The sequence below is a fragment of the Acanthopagrus latus genome, chromosome 14, assembly GCF_904848185.1.
Source record: "Acanthopagrus latus isolate v.2019 chromosome 14, fAcaLat1.1, whole genome shotgun sequence".
NCBI lineage: Eukaryota > Metazoa > Chordata > Actinopteri > Spariformes > Sparidae > Acanthopagrus > Acanthopagrus latus.
In genome coordinates, this window is record NC_051052.1 from 1,663,139 (window position 1) to 1,685,343 (window position 22,205).

The 22,205-nt window shown below is 40.2% G+C and overlaps 1 protein-coding gene across 6 annotated transcripts in view; it reads left to right on the forward strand.

Moving 5' to 3' along the window:
* tmem178b (transmembrane protein 178B) overlaps window positions 1-22,205 on the forward strand; it is a 114,597-nt gene that overhangs the window by 10,246 nt on the left and 82,146 nt on the right. Inside the window, exon 4 of one of the 6 annotated variants that reach the window (XM_037122544.1) lies at window positions 218-1,288. The exons of the other annotated variants lie outside the window; for them this stretch is intronic. Within the exon in view, the coding sequence (XP_036978439.1) occupies window positions 218-567 (350 nt within the window). The 3' untranslated portion in view covers window positions 568-1,288. Of the gene's footprint in view, window positions 1-217; window positions 1,289-22,205 lie in introns of those variants that run through there. 6 annotated transcript variants of the gene reach the window in all.

Here is a 22,205-nt window from a genome sequence, read left to right on the forward strand (position 1 = left end):
AGCCCACAGTCAGTGTGCTCAGTGATCAGATGAATGCCTCTATAGAGGGGTCTGGTCTTTTCCAGCTCTCAGCTCCATCAGCATGGAAAAATGATGGTTTGTCATCGTGAAGCCTCTAACAGTCACTTCACATGGATGGGTCGGTCAGGACGGACTGTTGAGATTAACGCTATTTATCTCTGTGTGCTCTACATGTACGTTCCTGTGATCAACTAAGAGGAAGCGCAGCAGCTGGACTGTATTACACTGACATCTGTCAGCCAACCACAGCACTTACCAGCAACTATAAGTACCACTACTGGGACTGTTAACTTCAAGAAGAAGCTTACTAACTCACGACTACTTATCTGCACTGCCACTGCTCCTGCCATTACTACCACCAGTGCCACTGCTGCTTCTGCTATTACAATGGCTACCACCACTGATTCTGCTACTATGGCTGCTACAACTACTGTTGCTAATGCTACTACTGATATGCCACTCCTATTCTTACACTTGAACCACTACTACTGCTACTCCTGTGCCTACCTCTTCTGCTCCAACTACCATGATTTCTCCCGATACTAACCCACGGCTTATATTACGGCTGCTACTAGCCCACTGCTAATACTACTATGATTGTTGTTGTTTTTATTGCTCGTGTACTTCTAGTGCCACTTCTCCAACTGTTGTCACTGCTCCTGTTATTCCCTCTACTCCCTGACTGCTGCCATTACCACTGCAAGTGCTGCTACTGCTACTGATACCAGGGGGCTACACTTTAGGGAATGGCTATTGCGTTCAAGAAACATAAAGATCCACACTGCACATGCAACTGTTGTTAAGTGAAAATAAAGACAGCAAGTATATTTCCGATGGAAGTGGACACAACTGCTATCACAACACATTTGTGAGACTAGCGGTGCATTTGAGGACCTTGGTATTTCCGTAACCCTGGTTACAGCCCTGTCATCAGGGCATGTTTAATGTACATCAAGTATGCCACAGACCTTGTATTATCACTCTACAGGGGTCAAACAGAAGAAAAACAAATATTTGTCATTTACAGTTGCTTTCAACAAGTAAAGTTAAGCTCCATGTCCTGTTTGCTGTTAACATGCATTGTAGAATTCTCATTTATTAGGGATTTTTGGAGGTCAAAGATTAGAGCAGAGCACCACAAAGCCTTCCCTCCACATGCTGTTTCACTTTTATTCCATTTTAATCTCTAAATTCAAATCACAGGCATAGTCTATACTGGATGATTTCTATCATAATTCCACTAAATGGCCTCATGTTGCTGTGTCATAATGACTCCACATTCCTCTGTGTACTTTCATGACACATGAACCTTGTGAATGACAGCATTCATTCTGATTATGCTGTTTTTGGTATAGAAATAAACATGATCATTGATATTCTGTCTGGAATTAATCATAATCCAAAAGCATCAAACATATCTGTGTACATACTGTAAATCAATCCTGATTCACTTTCACGTTTAACCTAATATTGACCTATTCTAAGTCTCTAAACTCTGCTCATGGTCTATCTGGCATAGGCACAAATGACACTTCAGTCAGTAGTGGCCAGATCAGCAATTTGCATTCATCTTCTCATCTTAAATGCACAGTCCATAAACACAAGCAGCATCAGACTGCAGATAATAAACATCCTTCACAAATGATATTGAACTTGAAAGCTGTCCTTTTAAATCCATTGACTTAACTCATAAAAGTGGCAGATCAAATGCGCAATAGAATGAAAATAATATATATACGTTAAGCAGGAAATTGCTGCATTTAGCTGTTTCTTCTCATTGAGCTATTCTTATAGCATTATAAGAATAAATATAATAGAAAACATCAAAATATATATTGTATATGGGCTGCCATCTCCTGGCACGCAATGTCTCCATCAGTGGTGGCTGTATTTTAAACCAATTGGGAATTTTTGTTTTGTTCTTGGTACTCAGTAGTATGTGATGTAATTCGGTCGGTACCCTTAAAAGTACAGAATTTGGTACCCAACAAAGTAAAACATTGCATGAAGTACTAGGAAACAGTTGATTACATTGTTGTTTTTACTCTTGTGATATGAGTTGTTAACAATACAAACATATGGAATTTGCAGCATTCACCTGGTGGCAATGTAGAATCAATGATCTGAATAAAAGCTAAAAGGTATATTTCAGGTAACTTTGGGACATAGGTGCCAAAAAAGCCCTTCTGGATGTAACTTACACCTGGAGTTTTTTTCACTCTTGAGACAAAGTGACTATCTCACTTTAATAGTACGTTCAGATCAAACGTGAATTTGATTGCGAGATTATACATTTTTATTGACGTTACTCGCATGTCACCCAGCTTTTTTCCATCTGGCGCTGCATCTGGATGACTGCAGCTTCCAGCACTACCTTAGACTGAACTGGCGCAGTTCTTAGCTGCAGAGCGCCTGTCCATCTGTCTCCGGTGATTGGCAGTTTCTTAATAGGTGTGTTAAAATCAATAGATAGTAACTGTGACCAGCAAGTAGACATCAACACTGATAGTCTTTCACTACACAGCATCATGCAAAATGTTCCTTGAGTTCAATATTTTCAACTCACGTGGATGACGTGTTAGTGATCTTTGGTCTGTAGCACCATAAGCCTAATTCTAAAGCTTCCTACTGCACAATGTTTTACACAATGCAGCAGGGCACTACACAATATATTATAGGAAATCTCCAAAGGAAACCTATGATTCAGACTATATTTTCTCTTATTCAAGTGATTTCACTTATTTTTTGAATTGCTTTCTGAGAGGCTTGTGCTCATCACAGTGTGTGATTGCAACATGAACAGCTCCCTCCACGTCTGCGCTGTAATGTTAGCTTGCTGACCTCTTGCACATGAGTAGATGCATGCTTCCTTCTGAATGGTAATATGATTGGTGGGTGTAATTTGGTTCCTGCATGTAACTGCTCACATCAAAGTCTGTTGATTACCTTGAGTAACCAGCTCTGGAGAGATTGTTGTTAAGCTGTTCAAATGTACTTTTTGGTGCTTTGAGCACCACGAGTTCCGTTAAATTCATCATATTCAAGAGAAGGCAGCCATCTCTAAGGCCAAAATATCCAAAATATCCAAAACTCCACAACTCAAACCAAAACTATCTACATGAACAAATCACACTATATATAAGAGAAAAAAAAAACAAAAAACATTTATTTTTTGTTTTCGGGATGAAATTTTAATAGCCATTATTCAATATTAGGCTTACTGTAGCCATGCATGTGGAGCTTTATTATGTAGGAAAAAAAGAATTCAAATACATTAATGCTAAATCAGATCAGATGGATATTTAAAGATTTAAGGATAAAGACTGTGACCGGGAACTGAATACATATGAGATTGGAACATTTGATTTTTTGACTGAACGTGCACAGAGACACATAGTGTCAGGGTTTTTTGTGGTGACCCTCTCCTCAAAATAGGTCACTGCCATACCAGCATCTTATTGATGATGTTCATTGGTGTACCCTTCATGTTGGTACTCCAACAGTTTCTGATTCCGTAACTGTGCAGGACATGTGACCTCCTGCTCGTCCTCTGTTTGTCACATGGGAAACATCCTGGAGGAAGATAAAATGCAGAAAGACATCGCAAAGTTGTTTTGGACAGAGAATGACAAGAAAGAGAAAAAAGAAGAAGAGAAAGCATTGGACGGCTGTAGAGACAAGGATGTTAGAGAGGAAAGGATTACAGAGAGGAGCAGGGGGGGTGGGTGGTTGAGGTGAGCTCTCCTCATCTTGCGCCATCTGTTGTCTCTCTGTGAGGAAAAGGCTTTTCAGGTCCTGATCAAGACATTCACAGTCCTGTCCAAGCAGAAAGCACAGGGTGAGGCCCAGATTGGATTACCTCGCTCCCCAGGGGCCCTGTATCATGGGGAGGGCTAAATAAGACAATACGGAGAGGCTAAAGGTGCCTCATAGGTTCCCTGTCAATGAGCCTGCTGGCACGGCTGCTCATCTAATTGACACATGGAAGTGGTTGAGGGCAGGAATCTTGTTTTACCGGCTGGTGGATGATTAAAAGGAGAAGCTAGTTGGCAGTCAATCATCTGCCTTTAAGGTTTCATTATATTGACAATAAAACAACAAGGCCACTTTTTCAAAAACATTCTGTCTACTAGTTGTCTGTATTGTGATGTGGACTGTTCATATTAAAGGCCACTGTGGTCTTTTGGAAGTTGTATCCTGTTGTAGTGGTTCACTTTTTTTTCCTTTAATCAGCCTCAAATGAATCTAAATAAATAACTACTAACATGCTTGGAGGAATCAAACACTGAGACACAAAGAATGAAACTCCTTACTTTGTCTGTAAGAAGTAGTTTATTCATCGGATTGCAGAAGTTTTGATACAAGTCTGGAACATGAAGGGTTTGTCAAAAGACGGCAAAGCAACAATATTTCTCCAGGCATTCATCACAAGCCAAAAATATGCCACCTATCACTAACTTTAGATAATGCAGAACATTTTAATCTACATTGCATATTAGACATTTAAATCACAAACTATATAATATTTACAACGCTCATTAAAGAAGGACGCTGTCTTCCTCTTTGTCAATTCGTCTGTTCTGTTTTGCCCTTGTGTTCCTGCGTCTCCAGCTGTTCCATCATCTTCATTCCTCTTGTTCATTCCTGGTTTGTACTTTTGTGTTTGGACTTCATATTTTATATTTTATGGACTTTGGTTAACAGCTTTCCGTCGCCTGCCTACCTGTGTCTCGTGCATCTGGGTCCGCTCTGTTTAACCGTGACGAAAAGGGTCCAATCATGATGCAAAATGAATTCATTTTCAGAAGGCAGATTGTAAGGCAGAAGTATTAGCGAGAGGTTAAATCTGTGTGAGATGGTTTGTTGTGGCCACAGCAGCAGACATGGGGCTTCACTTGTCTTCCTGGAAACAGTTAAATTATTCAGACACATGCGGTAGCACTCCTTGCTCATTAGTGCCCCTGCAGTCTGTAGCCCAGCTGAAGAGACTGACTGTCTGTCTGCTAGCTGCTATTACAGTTCAACAATTTACACCCTAAGACTAATGAAACACAGACGCTGTACAATCCAAAATATATTTTCACCATGGTTACATTATGTCATCCAGCCAATATTTATTTTGGCAGGTGCACTATCTACCATGAAAAGCTGTTTTTTCTTATTGTGTGTCACCCTGGATTAAAATTCACTTATTTGTTACTAATGAATTCATGTCATAATGGTATTTGGGCATCAGGAGCAGCTTGGCTTTCATTCAAACAAGCTAATGTCCCTTTTCCCTTTCCTCAGTGAATGATGACATCCTGATCAACTGGTGTAGCAAAATGTCATTTCAGAATGACTCATTTATATGTGTTAGTTGTATTCGCTTCATTTTTTAACATTTTTTTTTTACATGAGTGCTGTTAAAAGTTCAGGTGGATTCCAGTGTGTTTGTAGTGTTTGAAATGTGACAGAAGAATCTCTTGATCACCATGTCTGACAAGGCGGGGTGTTCAAAGTGTTAGTATAATGCATGATTACCTTATCTTCTGTGGTCACAGCAGGGTATTCGTTATAGGACTAAGCAGTCCAGGAAGATATAGAATCCAAGTCCCCAGAGTTCCTAGCAAGGTTTGACTATGCCTTCCATCTGAAAGACTTTGGTGTCATGATTTATTTCAGAATTTATTCTGATTCAATGAATATAGAAATGGTGACTAGTTTGAACCTCTTACTCCTCTGTGAACGTGTCATTTACTTTACACAACTGTCTGAATATCTTTTAGGTGGGGAGGTTGAATGTCCTTTCAAAGGCCCCCTTGTGAACGAGCTGTTGTTTTGAGCGGACGCTGTATTGAAAGCCCACATGAGTCACCAGTTGATGTCAGATACCAGTATATATGTTTTTACTAAGCCAACTTACATCGAAATGGACCAATATGTAATATGTAGTGCAGATGACCAATTCTGAGAAGTTGACAAAAGCTTAGAAAATGTATTTGCCAGCTATTCTCTAAATCTAATACACTATTACATTTTTGATTTAACATTTATGCTACTTTAATGTCCAATTTTTTTTTTCTGCAAATAAAAAAAAAAACAAATAAATAAATAATGTCATGTCAATACTTGATTCTGATTTGCTGCAGTTTGTCAAATAGCTCTAGATGCAGGGACACTCATAGAACTGCTAAATGGTTCCAGTGAAACTATTTGTTCTAAATGAATGTATCTACACTACTTCATGCTGTTGCCAGCAGTACACATAGATCATCATTTGTTTGTGAAAATCCTGATTTGAGGCAAATGACTTTGCTGGATAGCTAGCTAGTGTTGTTGATAAGATCCTGTCAGAATATATGATAAACTAAAAGAACTGTTTCTGAATCGTATCAGCATAATGTTAGCTCTGCTCATGGAACCTCTACTTCTATGAGAAAAGCAGACTGGAAATATCCCCTGTCGCTAAATCGTATCTAATCAATTGCATAAGAGCTTTATGGGACTGTAATAATTGTTCCAGGTAATAGTGAAACGTTGCCAGGGAAACAGAGTTAATTCATGTGACAAACTTTTAGCTTATGATCACAAAAAGCACAAGTTATTATGGTTGAAGATGGAAAACACCCATCAAGGTGTCCATGATCATAAAATGAATGGACTCTGTGTTGGTTCTGAGCTTCATGTTGTCCGTTAATTCCTAATAATGGACGCCTTGTTGGCCGTTATCATTGTCCCTTACTTAATATTTCTAAGAATAGATGAATCTTGACTGAGAGTAGCTAAATCATTGCTCATGCTCTTCATTGAGTCCAGTACATTTGCATTATGTGGCCTCTTGTTTTCTCTTACTTGTATTCCAAAACAGATTACATAAAATATATGGTCATTTTAGAGATATGAGAGAGTCTTTCAAAATAAAAGCAAGATGTACCAACATGCATGGTGTGTGATGACAGCAGCTGATGCAGTGGGTGCATTTGATTCCCATTTCAACGTCTGTTTGCAAAGGCCAGAGTCAGAAAGAAGCTCTGGCTTGGAGACTTACTCATCATGAAGCCATGCTGACTCTGATAACCACAGGCACAGTAGATGGAGCGAGTCAGAGAGAAAGAGCGAGATTAGGGGGGAGAAGCATGATGTAGTTTGTTTCCACGCAGCTATGCAGCTGACATAAATGTTTGATGACCTCATGCTTTCTCCCACAAACTGGCCACGGCAGTCGTACACCCATAGCTCCACTCAGAGCATGTGTAGCCTCAAGACAGCAACCATTTATAGCTGATGCATGCACACACTAACACACAAGACACATAATATCTACTTAGATGGGTTTATTGTACACACCACACACATTACACATGTACAAAGAACATGATTTATTCAGCATGAATAATAAACGATGTACTCAGTGCACCTCTTCAAATGGTTTTCTGACACACAATGGGCATTGATATAATATACACACATATATGAATAGGATGCTGCTGATTCTCAGCTCTTTCTCCATTGAATTAGGAGCCTTTGAATTAAAATTTTGAACTTTTTGGTAGGCTTGTTAGAATGAAACATGATGTGTAACATGGACTTAGCATGATAATCCGCTTTCTATATCACTAAAATAAAAAGCAACAACAATGTAAACACAAAAAAAGAAGAACAAAAAATGTAAATTGAATTTGAACCAATTCAACACAAGAAACCTCTATGAATGGCCAACGTTCCATCTATATGTGTATATATCTATATCCATATATTTATGTGTATTTCTCTCTCTCTCTCTCTCTCTCTCTCTCTCTCTCTCTCTCTCTCTCTCTCTCTCTCTCTCTCTCTCTCTCTCTCTCTCTATATATATATATATATCTATATATATCTATATATATATATATATATATATATATATATATATATATATATATATATATATATATATACCTCTCTATATATATATATATATATATATATATATATATATATATATATATATATATATATATATATATATATATATATATATATATATATAGATATATATACACAAACAAATGTGGTCGCCATTTTGATCTCAGCTACAGTAGTATATTTTTGTGACTGAGATTAACCTTATCCAAGCCGTTAATGGACGTAAATCTGATCCAACCTGAATCTGGAAAATGCCATTTGGCATGCAGGAAGTGCTTCTTTATTTAGATTGAATGAGCAGGCTATTATCATAAGTAACAGTTGACATCATTAAAAAGTAAAAGAAGAGAGCAACAAGCAATGGAACTCAAACTTTGATATCACTTAAAAGTGGTAAGAAAGAAAGAAAAAATGAAAGGAAGTAAGCACTTTCTCAGTGTGTTGGCAGGTGAATACTCTGAGTTATGTTGTTTATGTGCAAGACTTAGTTATTCTGGTCCATAGAAATGTCATGAGAGCTGTGGGTGGTGACACACAGCATACTTAACGTTCATACATCAACCCTTTTAAACCGTTTTAGTGACTTCACTCCCCTAACCCACACTGCCTGGCAGTGTCATGGCAGTGTGACATCTCCATGGAAACAAAGGTATCCTGGCTGATTGGCAGTCAGAGGCTTTAAGGAGGTGAGATGAGAACACGAGCCACACAACTGACTCAGTGAGGTGGCATGAACCCCCTCACTAACTCCCCCTCACATCGGAGGATACATTAGTCTTGCCTCTGACATCAAGACTCCATAGATGTACTCAATTTGCACCTGTGGAAGTTGTGGATGAAGTTTTATGAACATCTAGTGGATCACCTCTGGTCACAGGCCTCAGATTTTTGACATGGTGCAGGCTTTGCGTTGGCTAAGGCGTGTGTTTGCTTTAGATATACAATGATGTTGGTTGAAGGGTGTGAAAGGTTAATAGGATCACTTAACCAAACGTGGGGGATTGAGTCACACAACCTCACTCCCATATGTTATTATGAGAGCTTTGCTATCTTCAGATAATTCATTGATTCACTTGTGATCTTGTGATAACAGCAGTAAAAAAAAAAAATCAAGAAAGGCCTTTTTTCAGCTTCTGTACGTTCAGTTTATCTTCCATAGCATTATATATGAAGTGGGGCCAAACGGCTTTTTTCTCATCATTGAAAATAAAAATAGATTTCACTGTCGTTTCATTTTTAAACCTAAATCTGCGATGCCAGGGGTCATGATATCCAGGCCCCTGCCTTTTCCTTAATGAAAAAGTTCTGCTGTGCATTCTACACATACAGCTATACAACACATGCTCAAAGGTGCTTAGTGGTGGTACTGATGCCTGGGACTGTGACCTGTAGTTTCCTCAGAAAACACACTGCTCTCTCTTATATATAAACTTCATGACATCTGACTGGGATGCCTCCTGGGTGCATTCCTTTGGAGGTTTTCTGAGCATGACAAACTGGGGGGAGACCCTGGGGCAGAACTTACTGGAGGAATTACATGCTCCTTCTGGCCGGGGAATGCTTTGGGATCTCCCGGGAGGAGTTGGAAACCGTTGCTGGGGAGAGGGATGCCTGGAATACCCTGAATAGCCTGCCACCTATTCCATAGCCACCATGACCTGACCCTGCATATGCAGAAAATGCATGGATGAATACATTTTAGTCACTATTTTTTATACATAATATTGTATAAACACTAAGTCACAGTTATTACCTGCACCAAGGAGGTTAGGTTTTCATCTGTGACCATTGTTTATTTGCTTAGTTGTTTAGTTGGTTGGTTTGTCAGCAGAATTTCACAAAAATGACTGAACTGATTTCCATTAAACTTGGCTGGAGGAACTATTGACCAGTGCAATCATATAAAATGACTGATCCATTCCATCTATGCAAGATAAGACCTTTCTCCACATTTTTGTTAATTTGTCAGGGAATAATGCATGGATCTTGATGAAAATACTCAGGTTGTGTTTAGGTGGTTGGTGGTATCTGTGTGTACATTTTATACAGATCCTATTAAGAACCTGCTATTCTTCCACAACACAATGTAGATTAAGATTCCATCTGCATTGTTCTATTGTCAGAATGGTTGGTTGTCACAGACATGGTGATCTTGAATTATCGTGAAGCAGTTATGTTTGATTTAAAATTTAGAGTGATACAGATTTATCCAGTTTGATATTTGATTAGGCTTGATTGCATTAAAGGGAGATGTTAGTCAGTGGTGGAGGTATGCGCTCTACTGAGTGCCATCTAGTTCAATGAATTTTTTTCTCCTCAATGTCTCATCTTCATCAGAGTTCAAAGGCTACAGTGCAAGTCACACAACAGACTGTCTGGTCTATAATACTTCTGAGACTTCCCGAAGCATTTAGGATGAAAACTATGTTTGATTTCACATCAGTGGACAATTCCATTCTGTAGAAGGTAGCTCTCTCTCCTGTGGCACCTCTCCAGCCCCCGTTTAATCAACGGCTTATCAAGTCAAGAGAGTGCTGTGGGCCTGTAGGAAGCCTGCATCAATCAGATCCTTATTCTGCCTGCCCAAAGACTGGCTGCCTGGGAGAAGGGAGAGCCGATGAAGGGGTCTCTGTGGCCACAGCTGCCTCCCTCACAAGAAAGGCCTTTTTACTGCTCAGGATTGCTGGACAATATAAGAATTATGTCCTATAAAGGGACCATTATTGTGCAAGTAGGGCACCCAGGCTCGGTGTTAAGTGAAAGGCTGCAGTTATCTTAGCTTCTGCTTTCTCTCAGAGATCACTAATTTGCAACCATTGATTAACACTGGAGGGACTGGATAAGAACATCATCATCATCTGTTTGGCTAACAATAAAGCAAAATCCAGCTCATACCCTGGTTTGTGTTGTCATGGTAACATGCTATGACTGTTACAGACTGACAGATGATATTCAGGCAGATTGAGCTGGCAGCTGAGCTAAAGGCAAAGCGAGAGGGGATCATGAAGAGTGCTTCTTGGAATGTCAGGAGGTTAGACAGCAAAGCTTCCTGATTTGGATGAAAGAGAAACCGTGTTCCCAGGCCGACACCTTCACTGTTACCAGCCGCAACTTCACCGATGTCTGGGTGTTTTTTTGCTGTGCATTTTGTTAGAGAGGACAGGAGAAAGAGCCGATGTCACAGAGGATTCTAGGCACAAAACAACTAAATGAAGACAAATATTATTTAATGAGCAGTTTATTAGAATGTGATCTTAACTAGTTGATCTTCTGCTTTCATCTTTTCTGTGGAGAATACAGCTATACTTGGCTCCTGGACGTATTAGTTCATGTCAGCAACTCCACTACAATATTGTGGGCCGTCACTGTGTTGAATCAGAAACTTTTAGGAAAAAACCCAAGTAGCCTGAGCTGACCATCACAGTTGTTCACAGTTCTACATTTGCATGTTAGCCAGGGCATATCAGCATAGCCTACATATGTATAGCTGCCAGAGGTGTGGTGTAACCCCTCAAAAGAGAAGTATAAATGTTTGAATGAATAATGTATTGTTAGTCATGGGCAACATTAGCATTATCCAATCTGCTGTTCAGAACCATTACAAAATATTCATAGAACTGATTTCTGAACTACCTTTGCTATTGTACTTGCAGTTACAATCTTATTTAGACATACAGGGCATTCTTGAAGTGTTCCAGTCTGGTTTTAAACCCCTGCACAGCACTTAGTCTGTACTTTGAAAGGTTTTTAACAATCTTTTATTAGCTGCTGACTCAGGCGATTCCACCATTCTTATACTTTTAGATCTTATGGTTGCATACGACACAGTAGACAACAGTATCCTTATATCTCACCTAGAGCAATGTGTTAGCATTAAATGGAATAGTTCAGGTCTTACCTGTCTGACAGAAGCTTTTTTGTTAACTTTGGTGGCTCTGTCTCTTCCTTAGCACCTCTCCCTTGAGGAGTTCCTCAGGGGTCTATTCTCAGACCAATTATGTTTTTCCTCTACCTTCTTCCCCTTGGGTCAATCTTCAGAAAATATGGTATCCCGTTTCACTGTTGTGCAGATGACACTCAAATATACCTGCCTTTGAAACAGAAGGATGCAAACTCTTTCAAGCTGTTGTTTGATTGTCTTACAGACATCAACACTTGGATGGCCTTGGACTTTCTAAACTTTAATGAGAGTAAAACTGAAGTCCTGATTTTAGGACCTAGTGGTGCCAGTGATACCCCTCATATGCACCTGTGTTCCCTGGAACCATATATTGGTGTGATAATTACAGTGATTTTAAGCTGGACAAACAGATAAACTCAGTGGTCAAATCTAACTTTTTCCAGCTGAGGCTGTTACCTAAGGTCAGGCCATTTTTATCATTTCATGGCTTGGAAAGGATTGTACATGCTTTTATCTCTTCCCGACCAGACTACTGTAATGGCCTCATGTCGGTGTTAGCCAGGCCATCAAAGGGATGGGCCGACTGTCCGCCCGATATTGCCATTTCCAAAGCAGCTCTTAAGAGGATGAACTATTTTATCATTATTACCTTATTGCATTTTGGACACATGTCAACACCCTTTGCTGTAGCACCAACCTCAGAAATGTCAACTTAATACAGACAAAGATGTGTATAGGCCACCCAACTACCACCCAGGTTTTTGTGAACAGTGTTCTTTTATTAGCCATTTAGCTTTAAAAGTCTTTTTTTTCTTTTATTGATATATTTTAATTGCATGGAACCTCTATCGCTAAGCATACATTAGAGTTCCGTGTTATCAAGAGCAGCCAATGATATACCTAGACATAGGGGATTTAGTGTCTGCCTGTCATCACCACAGAATGAAGTGCAGAAGTACCTTGGCCCTTGATGGCCCTGTTTAAACCTGCATAAGTGTTTCATCTCATTCTACTTAAGAGCTCGTCGCCTTGCATAATCATCAAGTCCTCAGTTTCTTCTGTGCCTCTTTCATCCTCTTCTCCTTCCAATTTGAACTGAGTTCATAATTACAACATCAATATGATGGGAGATGAACAGAGACTGAGATGATATGAGTGTAGGTGGATGATCTCATTTGACTGCATTTACTACAGAAGCAGACTGTAGGATAATGACCTCAGGTGCCACAGTTTTCAGAATCCTATCAGAAATAGCAGACAGACACCAGACTGCTCTGTGGGATGGAGAGATTATGTCAGGCTGTAACATAAATGTATCACTCTTAAATTGGAGCCACACTATGAAGGTAGGTCTTGAAGATATGTGTTTTACTTTCACATTAAAATGTCTAAAAAAATACTAGAGCTTTGTTATATTTTGTTGAGTTGTTTGCTTACATTATGCTAAATGTTCAAACCCGAAGAAATCCAAAAGTCGGACACCTGTCGATTTAACTTCTGGGAAAGTCAGAGTGAGGGAGAAAGTCGACAAATGAGACTAATTGTAATGTTCATAAAAAACTCTTAACTCTGCAGCTCCTCAATACACAATACACTCAAAGAGCTTCTGTTTGAATGACAGCTATCACTGTCCATGCTTATATTCATGTTATTGCTTATCCATGCTGGTGATGTTGATCTGACTAGAATGGCAGTCTGATTGCCATGGTCATAACTATGTAACACTTTTAAGTACACCCCTGTTCTGTTTGAGGAAGAATGTTAAATGTTAGATGGGATGAAATAGACTGGAAGGGGAACTTTAAGGGAATAGAATGATAAGAACCTATTGATGGAATCAGAGAGAAAACAGAGGGGATCCATTGGGTGTTAGTGTATTTGTCACTGATATTAGGATGTTCTGCAGACCAGCCCAAGTCTTTATCTTGTCAGGTCGGGGTAAAAGGGAAAACTATGGAAGGGAAGGGTGGACCCAAATGCAGTAACACCGGAGGCAAAATCAGGAGAACAAAAGGCGAGCTTTATTTAAAGCTGTTACAAAAACCAAAAGCAGACCAAAAGAGCAAAAGGCAAAGTAGCAAACAAGAACCAGACAAAGTAGCAAAGAAAACAACTAGACAAAGTGCAAATCAAAAAAATCAAAGTCCAACTCAAACATAGAAAACTCAAAACCAAAAACATACCAAACGGGACAGGAGCATGGACAGGAGACAGAAAACAGCAACAATGACTGGACGAGGAGTGAGGGGAACACAGAGACTAAATACTCAGACACTAATGACATGACGAGGAACAGGTGAGGAGAGAGGCGGGAGGAAGCCAGGTGTGATAATGAGGGGGAGGAGCACAGAGGAACAGACCAGGAGGGAACACGACAACAGACAGAGGGAGCCAGAGGGGAGAACACAGGAGAACTTAAAGGACACATGAGGGCATGGAAAAATCAAGACATGAGACACAAGACATGGAAAAAACAAAACACAGAACACAAGACATAGAAAAAAGGACATGAATCAAAACCCAAAACCCAGAAACAAAGAACAACACAAACAGGAGTCATGACATATCTTTTGTATAAATAAATAAATATCTTGACTGTAAGTCTTCTTCCTCGATGATTTCTTGACTATGAGGACACTACCACAGTCTCTCACCCCAAACAGTCAGTTTACTTTACTGTACATTAACTGTAAGCTAAGCAAACAACAGTGCATGGTGTGTGTGTCTGTGTAATTGAAATCAGGTCAACCTCTTACTAAACTCAGCACTTACCAGGAACACCTTTATCACTGAACCCAGGTCTAAAAATGCAGTCACCATGGCCTCATAAAGCTGTGAAGTGTAGATGGTAAACATAAACACACTGTAGCCTGCCCACATAGAGGAGGCACATTAAAGCATGCAGCAGGACTTGATTCAAGCAGCCTCTGAGATGCAGTTAATTAATGGCCCCGACATGTGGCCGAGGCTCAGCAGGCCACTAGAAAGGCTTCGACATTTGAATGACATCCATTTCTGTCTGAATAATTGGCTGAATCCTGTCTGCTGACAGCCAGAGAGAGGTCCTGCAGAAAGCTGCTTCCTCTCACCAGGATCTCCTCAACAATAACCAATAACTTGGGGAGGCATCCACAACTCAGAAAGTGCTGCTTTGTTTCCCTTATCTGCCACACTCCATTTTCATTTTGCATTTGCTTTTGCTTCTTTGGCTCCCTCCAGTAGGCTTTTGTTTATTAATTAATTATTATCATACTGACAATGACAATTATACATTAGGCACAGATGTGGTGTGAGTTTAAGTTTAAGATTTTATTTTCAAAATGCATGACTTCTACATAAAATCAAGGGGAAATGAGACTAGTGAGTAGCTAAGTAATTGTTTTTAAATACAGTTTTTGCGTGTGTGACAGCAAGACCTACACTATTTACCTACCATCAGCCTGGAAGAGTTGAAATATCTTTGCTGGTGGCCACAATGAATTAAAAAAACAGTTTTTGGAAATACATATATGGAAAATTAATCAAAATTAATGGTGTCCTTTTCAGCTAAAGTAATGACTTTCTGTTAATATTTAGTGGTGCAGCTAGATACAAATGTATTGTAAATTGGCACAGTAATAGACACATCAAACCAATAAGAGAGTCATCTCCCATTCACTTTAGGAGGGTCCTGGCACATAGTAACCAGTGGCACTAGTCTTCACTGAGGGACAGGGATTTTGTCATCAGCTGCTGGCCCATCAACAACTCTGTTTGACTGCATATGACAAAATACACTGATATTAAACTGAGGAGGAGGAGGAGGAGGAGGAGGAGCACTGCTGCGTCCCTCTGTGTGTGGATCTCAGTCCATTAATCAGATGGGACGGGTCAAAAAACGTACCATCCTGATCAATAACAGGTGGGATGAGGGGGAGAAATACGTCCTTGATGAGGAAAATATGAATGACATTACCTGCAGCGATCCTCCAGCAGAACATGAACATGTGCATTTGTGCACGAGGAACAGCTGATACACAGGATCAGTGAGTATTTCATGTCATGGTCACAAACAGTCCACATTCATACGGTAAAGTAGTTTGGAGTGAAGCAGCAGTCCTGATACATCCTGGGATCCTGTCGAAACATCTCCATTTTAGAAGCCAGGGTTTGATTCTGTTTATATCTACAGCTTATAGTAATGCTGATTAAAAGTGCCAAGATATTTGTTACAGTGTTGTTTGAAATAATGGAAAACGGCATCTCAAATTATAGAATCAGAGCATATGCACAGTGTGAACCTGTCTACGTAGACACATCTAATGCGTCCTTTAAGTAGCAGGAAATAGACTGCACCTTTGACTTTAGACCTAGAGTACCTGTCTGTTTATACTTACATAAAGTATTCTTATACAGTTATGTTGCTACAGTCTGATTTTATTGCTTTATATATGTATCCTATCTTTGATGAGGATACACATCTTAATGATTTAGATTTCTCCCAAGTGGATGCATCCTCCGCAGACAACTAACAAACAGCCAGATTTTCATAAACTTCCATATTCCTCAGAGGAAGAGCCCTGATGATTTCTACTGGACCCACTGACTTTACCTTAGTGCTATATTATGCCCATTTGCCTTTGCTTAGACAAATGTGATGATACTTTGGTGATTGCGATGTTGCCTCCCACTTCCTCTCTGAAGAGAGTTGAGGGGTCTGGCACAGATAGCGGTCTAGAAATATTATGGAAAATCATGCTTGTCATCCTAATATGGGAATATGAAAAACTAAGGATGGCAGCACTATTTGGCCAGTCAGCATACCACATGCACAATGACTCCTGGCAAATATGTATCCCAGAACCGACTGTATAGTTGAATCAGCAAGATGATAAATCAGGAAGGAGTCTTGTCTTGGAAGTCACAAAATCTTGGCAAATCATGATACTGCAACAGGTGATTCCATCAATGTGATGCTGTACCTACTGTGGTGCTAAGCTAACAACAACATTCCATCCCAGGTAGAAACTGCAAGTTGATTTGTACTGTGGAGATGTGTGAAATTGCCAAACATGTAAAATTTTGTCATAACCGCACTGTGTAAATACACATCATAAACAGGGCGGTCCATGTTATTTAACATTTCTGCTGTGTGTACTCTATGTACTCTATTGTTTTGTGAACATTTTTGAAATCTACACAGCAGCAACACTGCAGACTAACTGCTAGCTTGGGGTAAACTCAAGCTGACATTTTCATTAGTCTGTGGCCCAACATGTCAACTAGGTTTTCAAACTAACGTCAGTGAAAATGTTGTCAGTGACATGTAGTTAGTGTGGGATGCAGGGGTTTTCAAACCCAAAGTTATTGTAGACAAACCATTGTGATTTGGTCTACAACAGCCTCTGTCTTCTGGTTTCAGGCTTTCCGCCAGATGTTGAACCTGGCTGGAAGGATTTGCACCCACTAAGCTATTATGAGTTACAAACTACTGTCTACATTAAAATTGGATGCTACAGAGTCTTGTGTTCCTCCACTGTGTGTCTCCTGATGAGGACCAGATCATTCAAGCCTAAGAAAATATCCAGAACATTAAATAAAATGACTTGAGAACTGATTTTGCTTAGCCTCAGCTCTTCCCTGTTTTCTCTTGCGCCTGTGTCTCTGTAAACTCAGCCCCTCACGCAGGCTCTTTATTGTCAGAATAGATTAAGAAAGCTATACCATCAAGGTGGTGAGGAAATTTGTCCGTCTCGGCTCAACTACTCTGTCTTTAATAATCTTTTTATCGCTGCAGAAGGCTGTGGCTTGAAGTGATGCAGTCAGGTGTGTACTGTGAGATAAACGAAGCGGATTTGCTATGCACTCTTTTTCAAGATAGAATATCAAACATCATGGGGATCCAAGCAAAGAAAACAACTTTGGAAATGTTGAGGATCAAGGCAATTACACTAAACATGGCACCAAATAAAATTTGATGCATGAAGTCAACGGAATCAACGACCATCAGTGACCTGAACATTGTTTCCAACTGTGATCATTTACATAAGATATCTCTATTAAACTAACTGGCCTATATTTTGAAGATCTTTTCATAGGTTTTTCTTTCACCTCCGACCAACAAAGAGTGTTGGTTTATCAAAGTCAGACATCTTCAGATATCTGGAGGGTCACCTTCTGTGAAAGTCTGTGGCTGCCAAGAGAAAGCATTAGCACGGGTCCTTCGTCAGACTTGCATCCTGTTATTAGTTTTTTTCTTTTCTATTGACTTGTTTTATCTCATTTCATTTCCTGTGAAGGTGCAGGATCATTATCTTATCTCGTCCTATTCAAATGAAATCCTTAAAATGGAATTTCAGTTAAAAATATTGTTTGTTATTTTGTGTAAGCCCTACTGTAATATCAGTAACACTGAATGTGAAATAGGTATTTCATTGTTTATTTGGAAGACACTGATCAACATACCCCTGAAAAGAAATGTCAACTTTTCAGGCTTCTGCCTTCAAAAACATTGATCTGTCAACCAATCAGGAGCTGTGTAGGCTATACAAAATTGGCCCTTGTTCTGGAATGAATCGCAATAATGACACTGGCTTGTTGTCTTGTTGTTGGAAGGTTGCTGGTTTGATTCCCCTGGTCTACATGTTTTCAAAGTGTCCTTGGGCAAGATATTGAAACCCAAACTGCTCCTGATGTGCTTGTTGGCACCTTGCATGGCAGCAACTACCATCAGTCTATGAATGTGTGTGTCAATTGCTGTAAGTCGCTTTGGGCAAAATCTAAATATCATTTATGAGAAGAGATGCTTACCCACGACTCATAAATGATTATATTAGAAAAAAAATGGTGCATCATCTCAGGGTCACTTAGGCCATGATAAACGTGATGTCACTGGTCTCGTTACCATGATCTCCACCAGAGACCTTTAGTTATAAATCTGCCTCCAGTCTCTCTCTCTCTCTCTCTCTCTCTCTCTCTCTCTCTCTCTGATATATTAGATCAATCAATCAATGAATGCTGCTGCGATGCCTGATGTTGTGTTTGCATTGCATGCACGTCTGATAATATATTATCAACTCAAAATTTGCTACTAATTTGAATACTGTTTTTGATGGATGATGATTTGGGGAAATTGGCTTGCCTCTTGGCCCACGTTCCTATTCCACTTTCAATTTAAAGTTTACATGAAATGGCCAGTGGAGTGATCCACAGATGAATCCATTCATTGTGGGTTTCAAGATTCTGAACTGAACTCAGTCCCCCGGGGTCCAAGCTTTGAGCTACTATTGGCCAGGGCTGCTTTACCCACATCTCTCATTCTCCTGGGCCTCCTGGGCTTAACAGCTGCTGAGAGCTGTCAGCTGCACTTTCAGCAGGCCCTCAGAACTTCTCTCCATAGCAGCAACACGGGGTCCTGCTAGTACCCCAGCTCAGTTGGCACCAGCACCTGCCAGCAAACTTCACAAGCAAGAGGAACACAAGTTAGTAAGCATGGAGCTGCTACCCCTGCGAAGGAAAGGAGTGACCAGTTTCCTCCAGCTTCTCTCATTAGACACTGCACAGGAGGAAAACACTGTTCATACAACACTCCTATATGTGATATCAGTGAGCTCATTGTGTGAGCACCACCACTGTTTCATTGATTTGCTCCGATCACAGAAGCATTGGGTCAACCAGCCTCTTGAACCTGAGTCCAACCCTTGTAAGCCACGTTGAGTGTCCGTGTTCAGCACGATGAGGGAACCAGAACTACACACAATGCTCACTTATTTCCAGGTTTTAGGGCTCATTCCTTCACTACAGTGCTGACTGTGCATCAGCCCCACCCCACCACACAGCAGTAGGATGGCCTGCGTGGTAAAATGACCAAGCTGAACAAGCTAGCAACTACATTTAGCAGCAGTTAGTGCTTACTTCTGCAATAAGATAAGTTATCTTGAGTTTAGGCTGTGCAGCAGGAGGACATCTGAGTTATGGCAGAGGCCTAGGCAAAAAATATCCACAAATGATCCACTATCCACTAATCCACTAATTTTGAATAAATCAGGGAGTGGGAGCATTAATTGGACACACAACTAGTATATGCCCTTAAATGCAGGATGAGCCATCATTTTTCATTGTTTTTCAGACAATATAAAACTCTAAAACACCATGAAGAACACTTACAGAATGACTGCTTTGGGACTTACACTGGTATACCGGTGAGATATAGAACCAGGCATATGTGACAAAAAGCCTTGAACATGAAATTTGACTTCATGGGAACTTTTGTTTTTCTTTCTATGTTGGACTCTGGGTGTTGGTCTGTTTCATGGTGCAGTGCAGTAAAGTTGAAAGGTTAAGTACAGAACAGTCCAGCGCAGTGACTGTCCATTGCTCCTGTTGGATTTGATGGAAAATCAACAAGAGGTCAAAAAGGCTGCCATAGGTCTCAGTCTGGTGAAGTGCTATTTGTCTGGTGAGACTTCTTTTAAATCACTCCTCTTGGCTGTAGAAGAGGGCAGCCAACATTAATATGCATAGCAAATATTTTCCACAAGCATCTAGATGCTGCAGAGGCTTATGTGATGTTTAACCAGACTGGAGGGACTGCTCAGGGAGATTTGTTTCTGTAGTGAAGAAACTGACACAAACACGAGGAGTGAGCACACAGATATATACCTGTATTGCAGTGGATTCCGGTGTGAGTGTGGGAGTCAGTGGGACTTTGACTTGTGCCAAATGGTGTCAGTGTCTTGGTGTCAGGTCGGCTCATGGGTCTTGTTATAAACACCTAGCTGCCCTGCAGCACTCATGGCTGCTTCCTCAACGTGCTCCCATCTTCCACTGCTGTGACACCATGAGACAGAAGGGAACACACAGTGACTTCTCTGCAGCTGTGTTTTACAGCCAGTGAGGTCACCAGAACACAAGTGCAGACTGGGATTGGGAGCAGTAGAAAGAACGGTAAGGTTAGGAAGTGCTGTATCACTCTGATATGCAGATGGGAACTAGCATGGTAGGCCTCTGCCATCAGTGTGTGAATGAATGAATGTGGCAATAGTTGTTGTGACACACTTTAAGTGGGCATTAGACCAAAAAAAAGCTGTATAATGCAAATTCACCTACCATTTGTTAATGACTTACGCACATGACCAAGGTGATCACACTGAAGTTAAATATATTATTTTCAGAGCAGATGTTTTGTTTTCTTAAAAGGAAATTCCAGTATCCAGTATTCGTAAACATGAGCCCCAGTGTGACATATTTTAGTGCATGTGACTAATAAGAGCCAAAGGTTTTGCTAACCAATTTGAACAACACAAACATTCAAAAGCGGTTGATCTACCTGATTATGTTATTTAGATTACATTCAATTGTGCCTTTTTGTTACTCTTTTTACCAGTATTGTCAGAACTCATTGAAAATACAAACGTAATTATGTTACTGGGAACATTTTTTCAGTTTCTGTAGGGGGCATGACAGAAAAAGGTTTGGGAACAACCTCAGACGGCTGCTCTGACGGTGCAGGGGAGAACTCAGCAGTCTTCTAACAGTTACGGGCTTGTTGTTGTGTAACAGCGACACATGCAGTGTGTCCAAGCATAAATGGAAGATGGTAATATTTCATATCGAGGAATCTAAGCACTGCAGCTCAAGTTTATTGCAATTAATTCCAAAACAATGGCCAATTTTGTATAGCCTACACAGCCCCTGATTGGTTGACAGATTCAGCCTGAGGTGTCCAGTGGATCCAGTGGATGACAGCAACAGTAACTATTTACACCATGGAACATGATCACAGAAGTCAGTGTTGGATTAGTCACTAGGGAACTTAACTTAGCTTAACTAATTAATTGCTACCTTTTATAAACAGTTGCAACATGTACACTAAAATATACAAATTATTTAACCTTTTTCCCAAGGATGAAAGCACCCTTAGCGTGCCAACTGCGGGTAGTATGCAAAAATGTGGTAGTAATTTGGCCCCTAAAATCAAGCTCTGTTTGATGCTGCTGTGGCTGATTAATGAAGAAGAACAACAACAACAAAAAAAATCGAAACACTAATTTAAACTCCTAAGCTTTTCCCCTCCACATGTGCCATTTACTTTTGAAAATGTACTTCCTCTCTTCTTGGCTAAATGCCTCCAGTCTCGTTCTCTGTTGTAACTCTTCTGAATCGGCTGTCTGAAGGGCGTGGACTTGATTTCCAGAAAGCCCACTTCCCCTCATGAATTCCGTTCACCTGAACTGCTGGTCAGGATGCCATTTGGTCGGGCCAGCTCCGCCATGCTGCTGCACTAATTGAATTCCATTTCCTGCAGTGGGTATGAGATTGTTAATATGACATTAACGAGCCCAAATGAGGTCCAGGCATTGAGGTAGCCATTAGAAGAAGTGTATGCATGCAGCGCTAGTATAAATATAATTCTTACTGA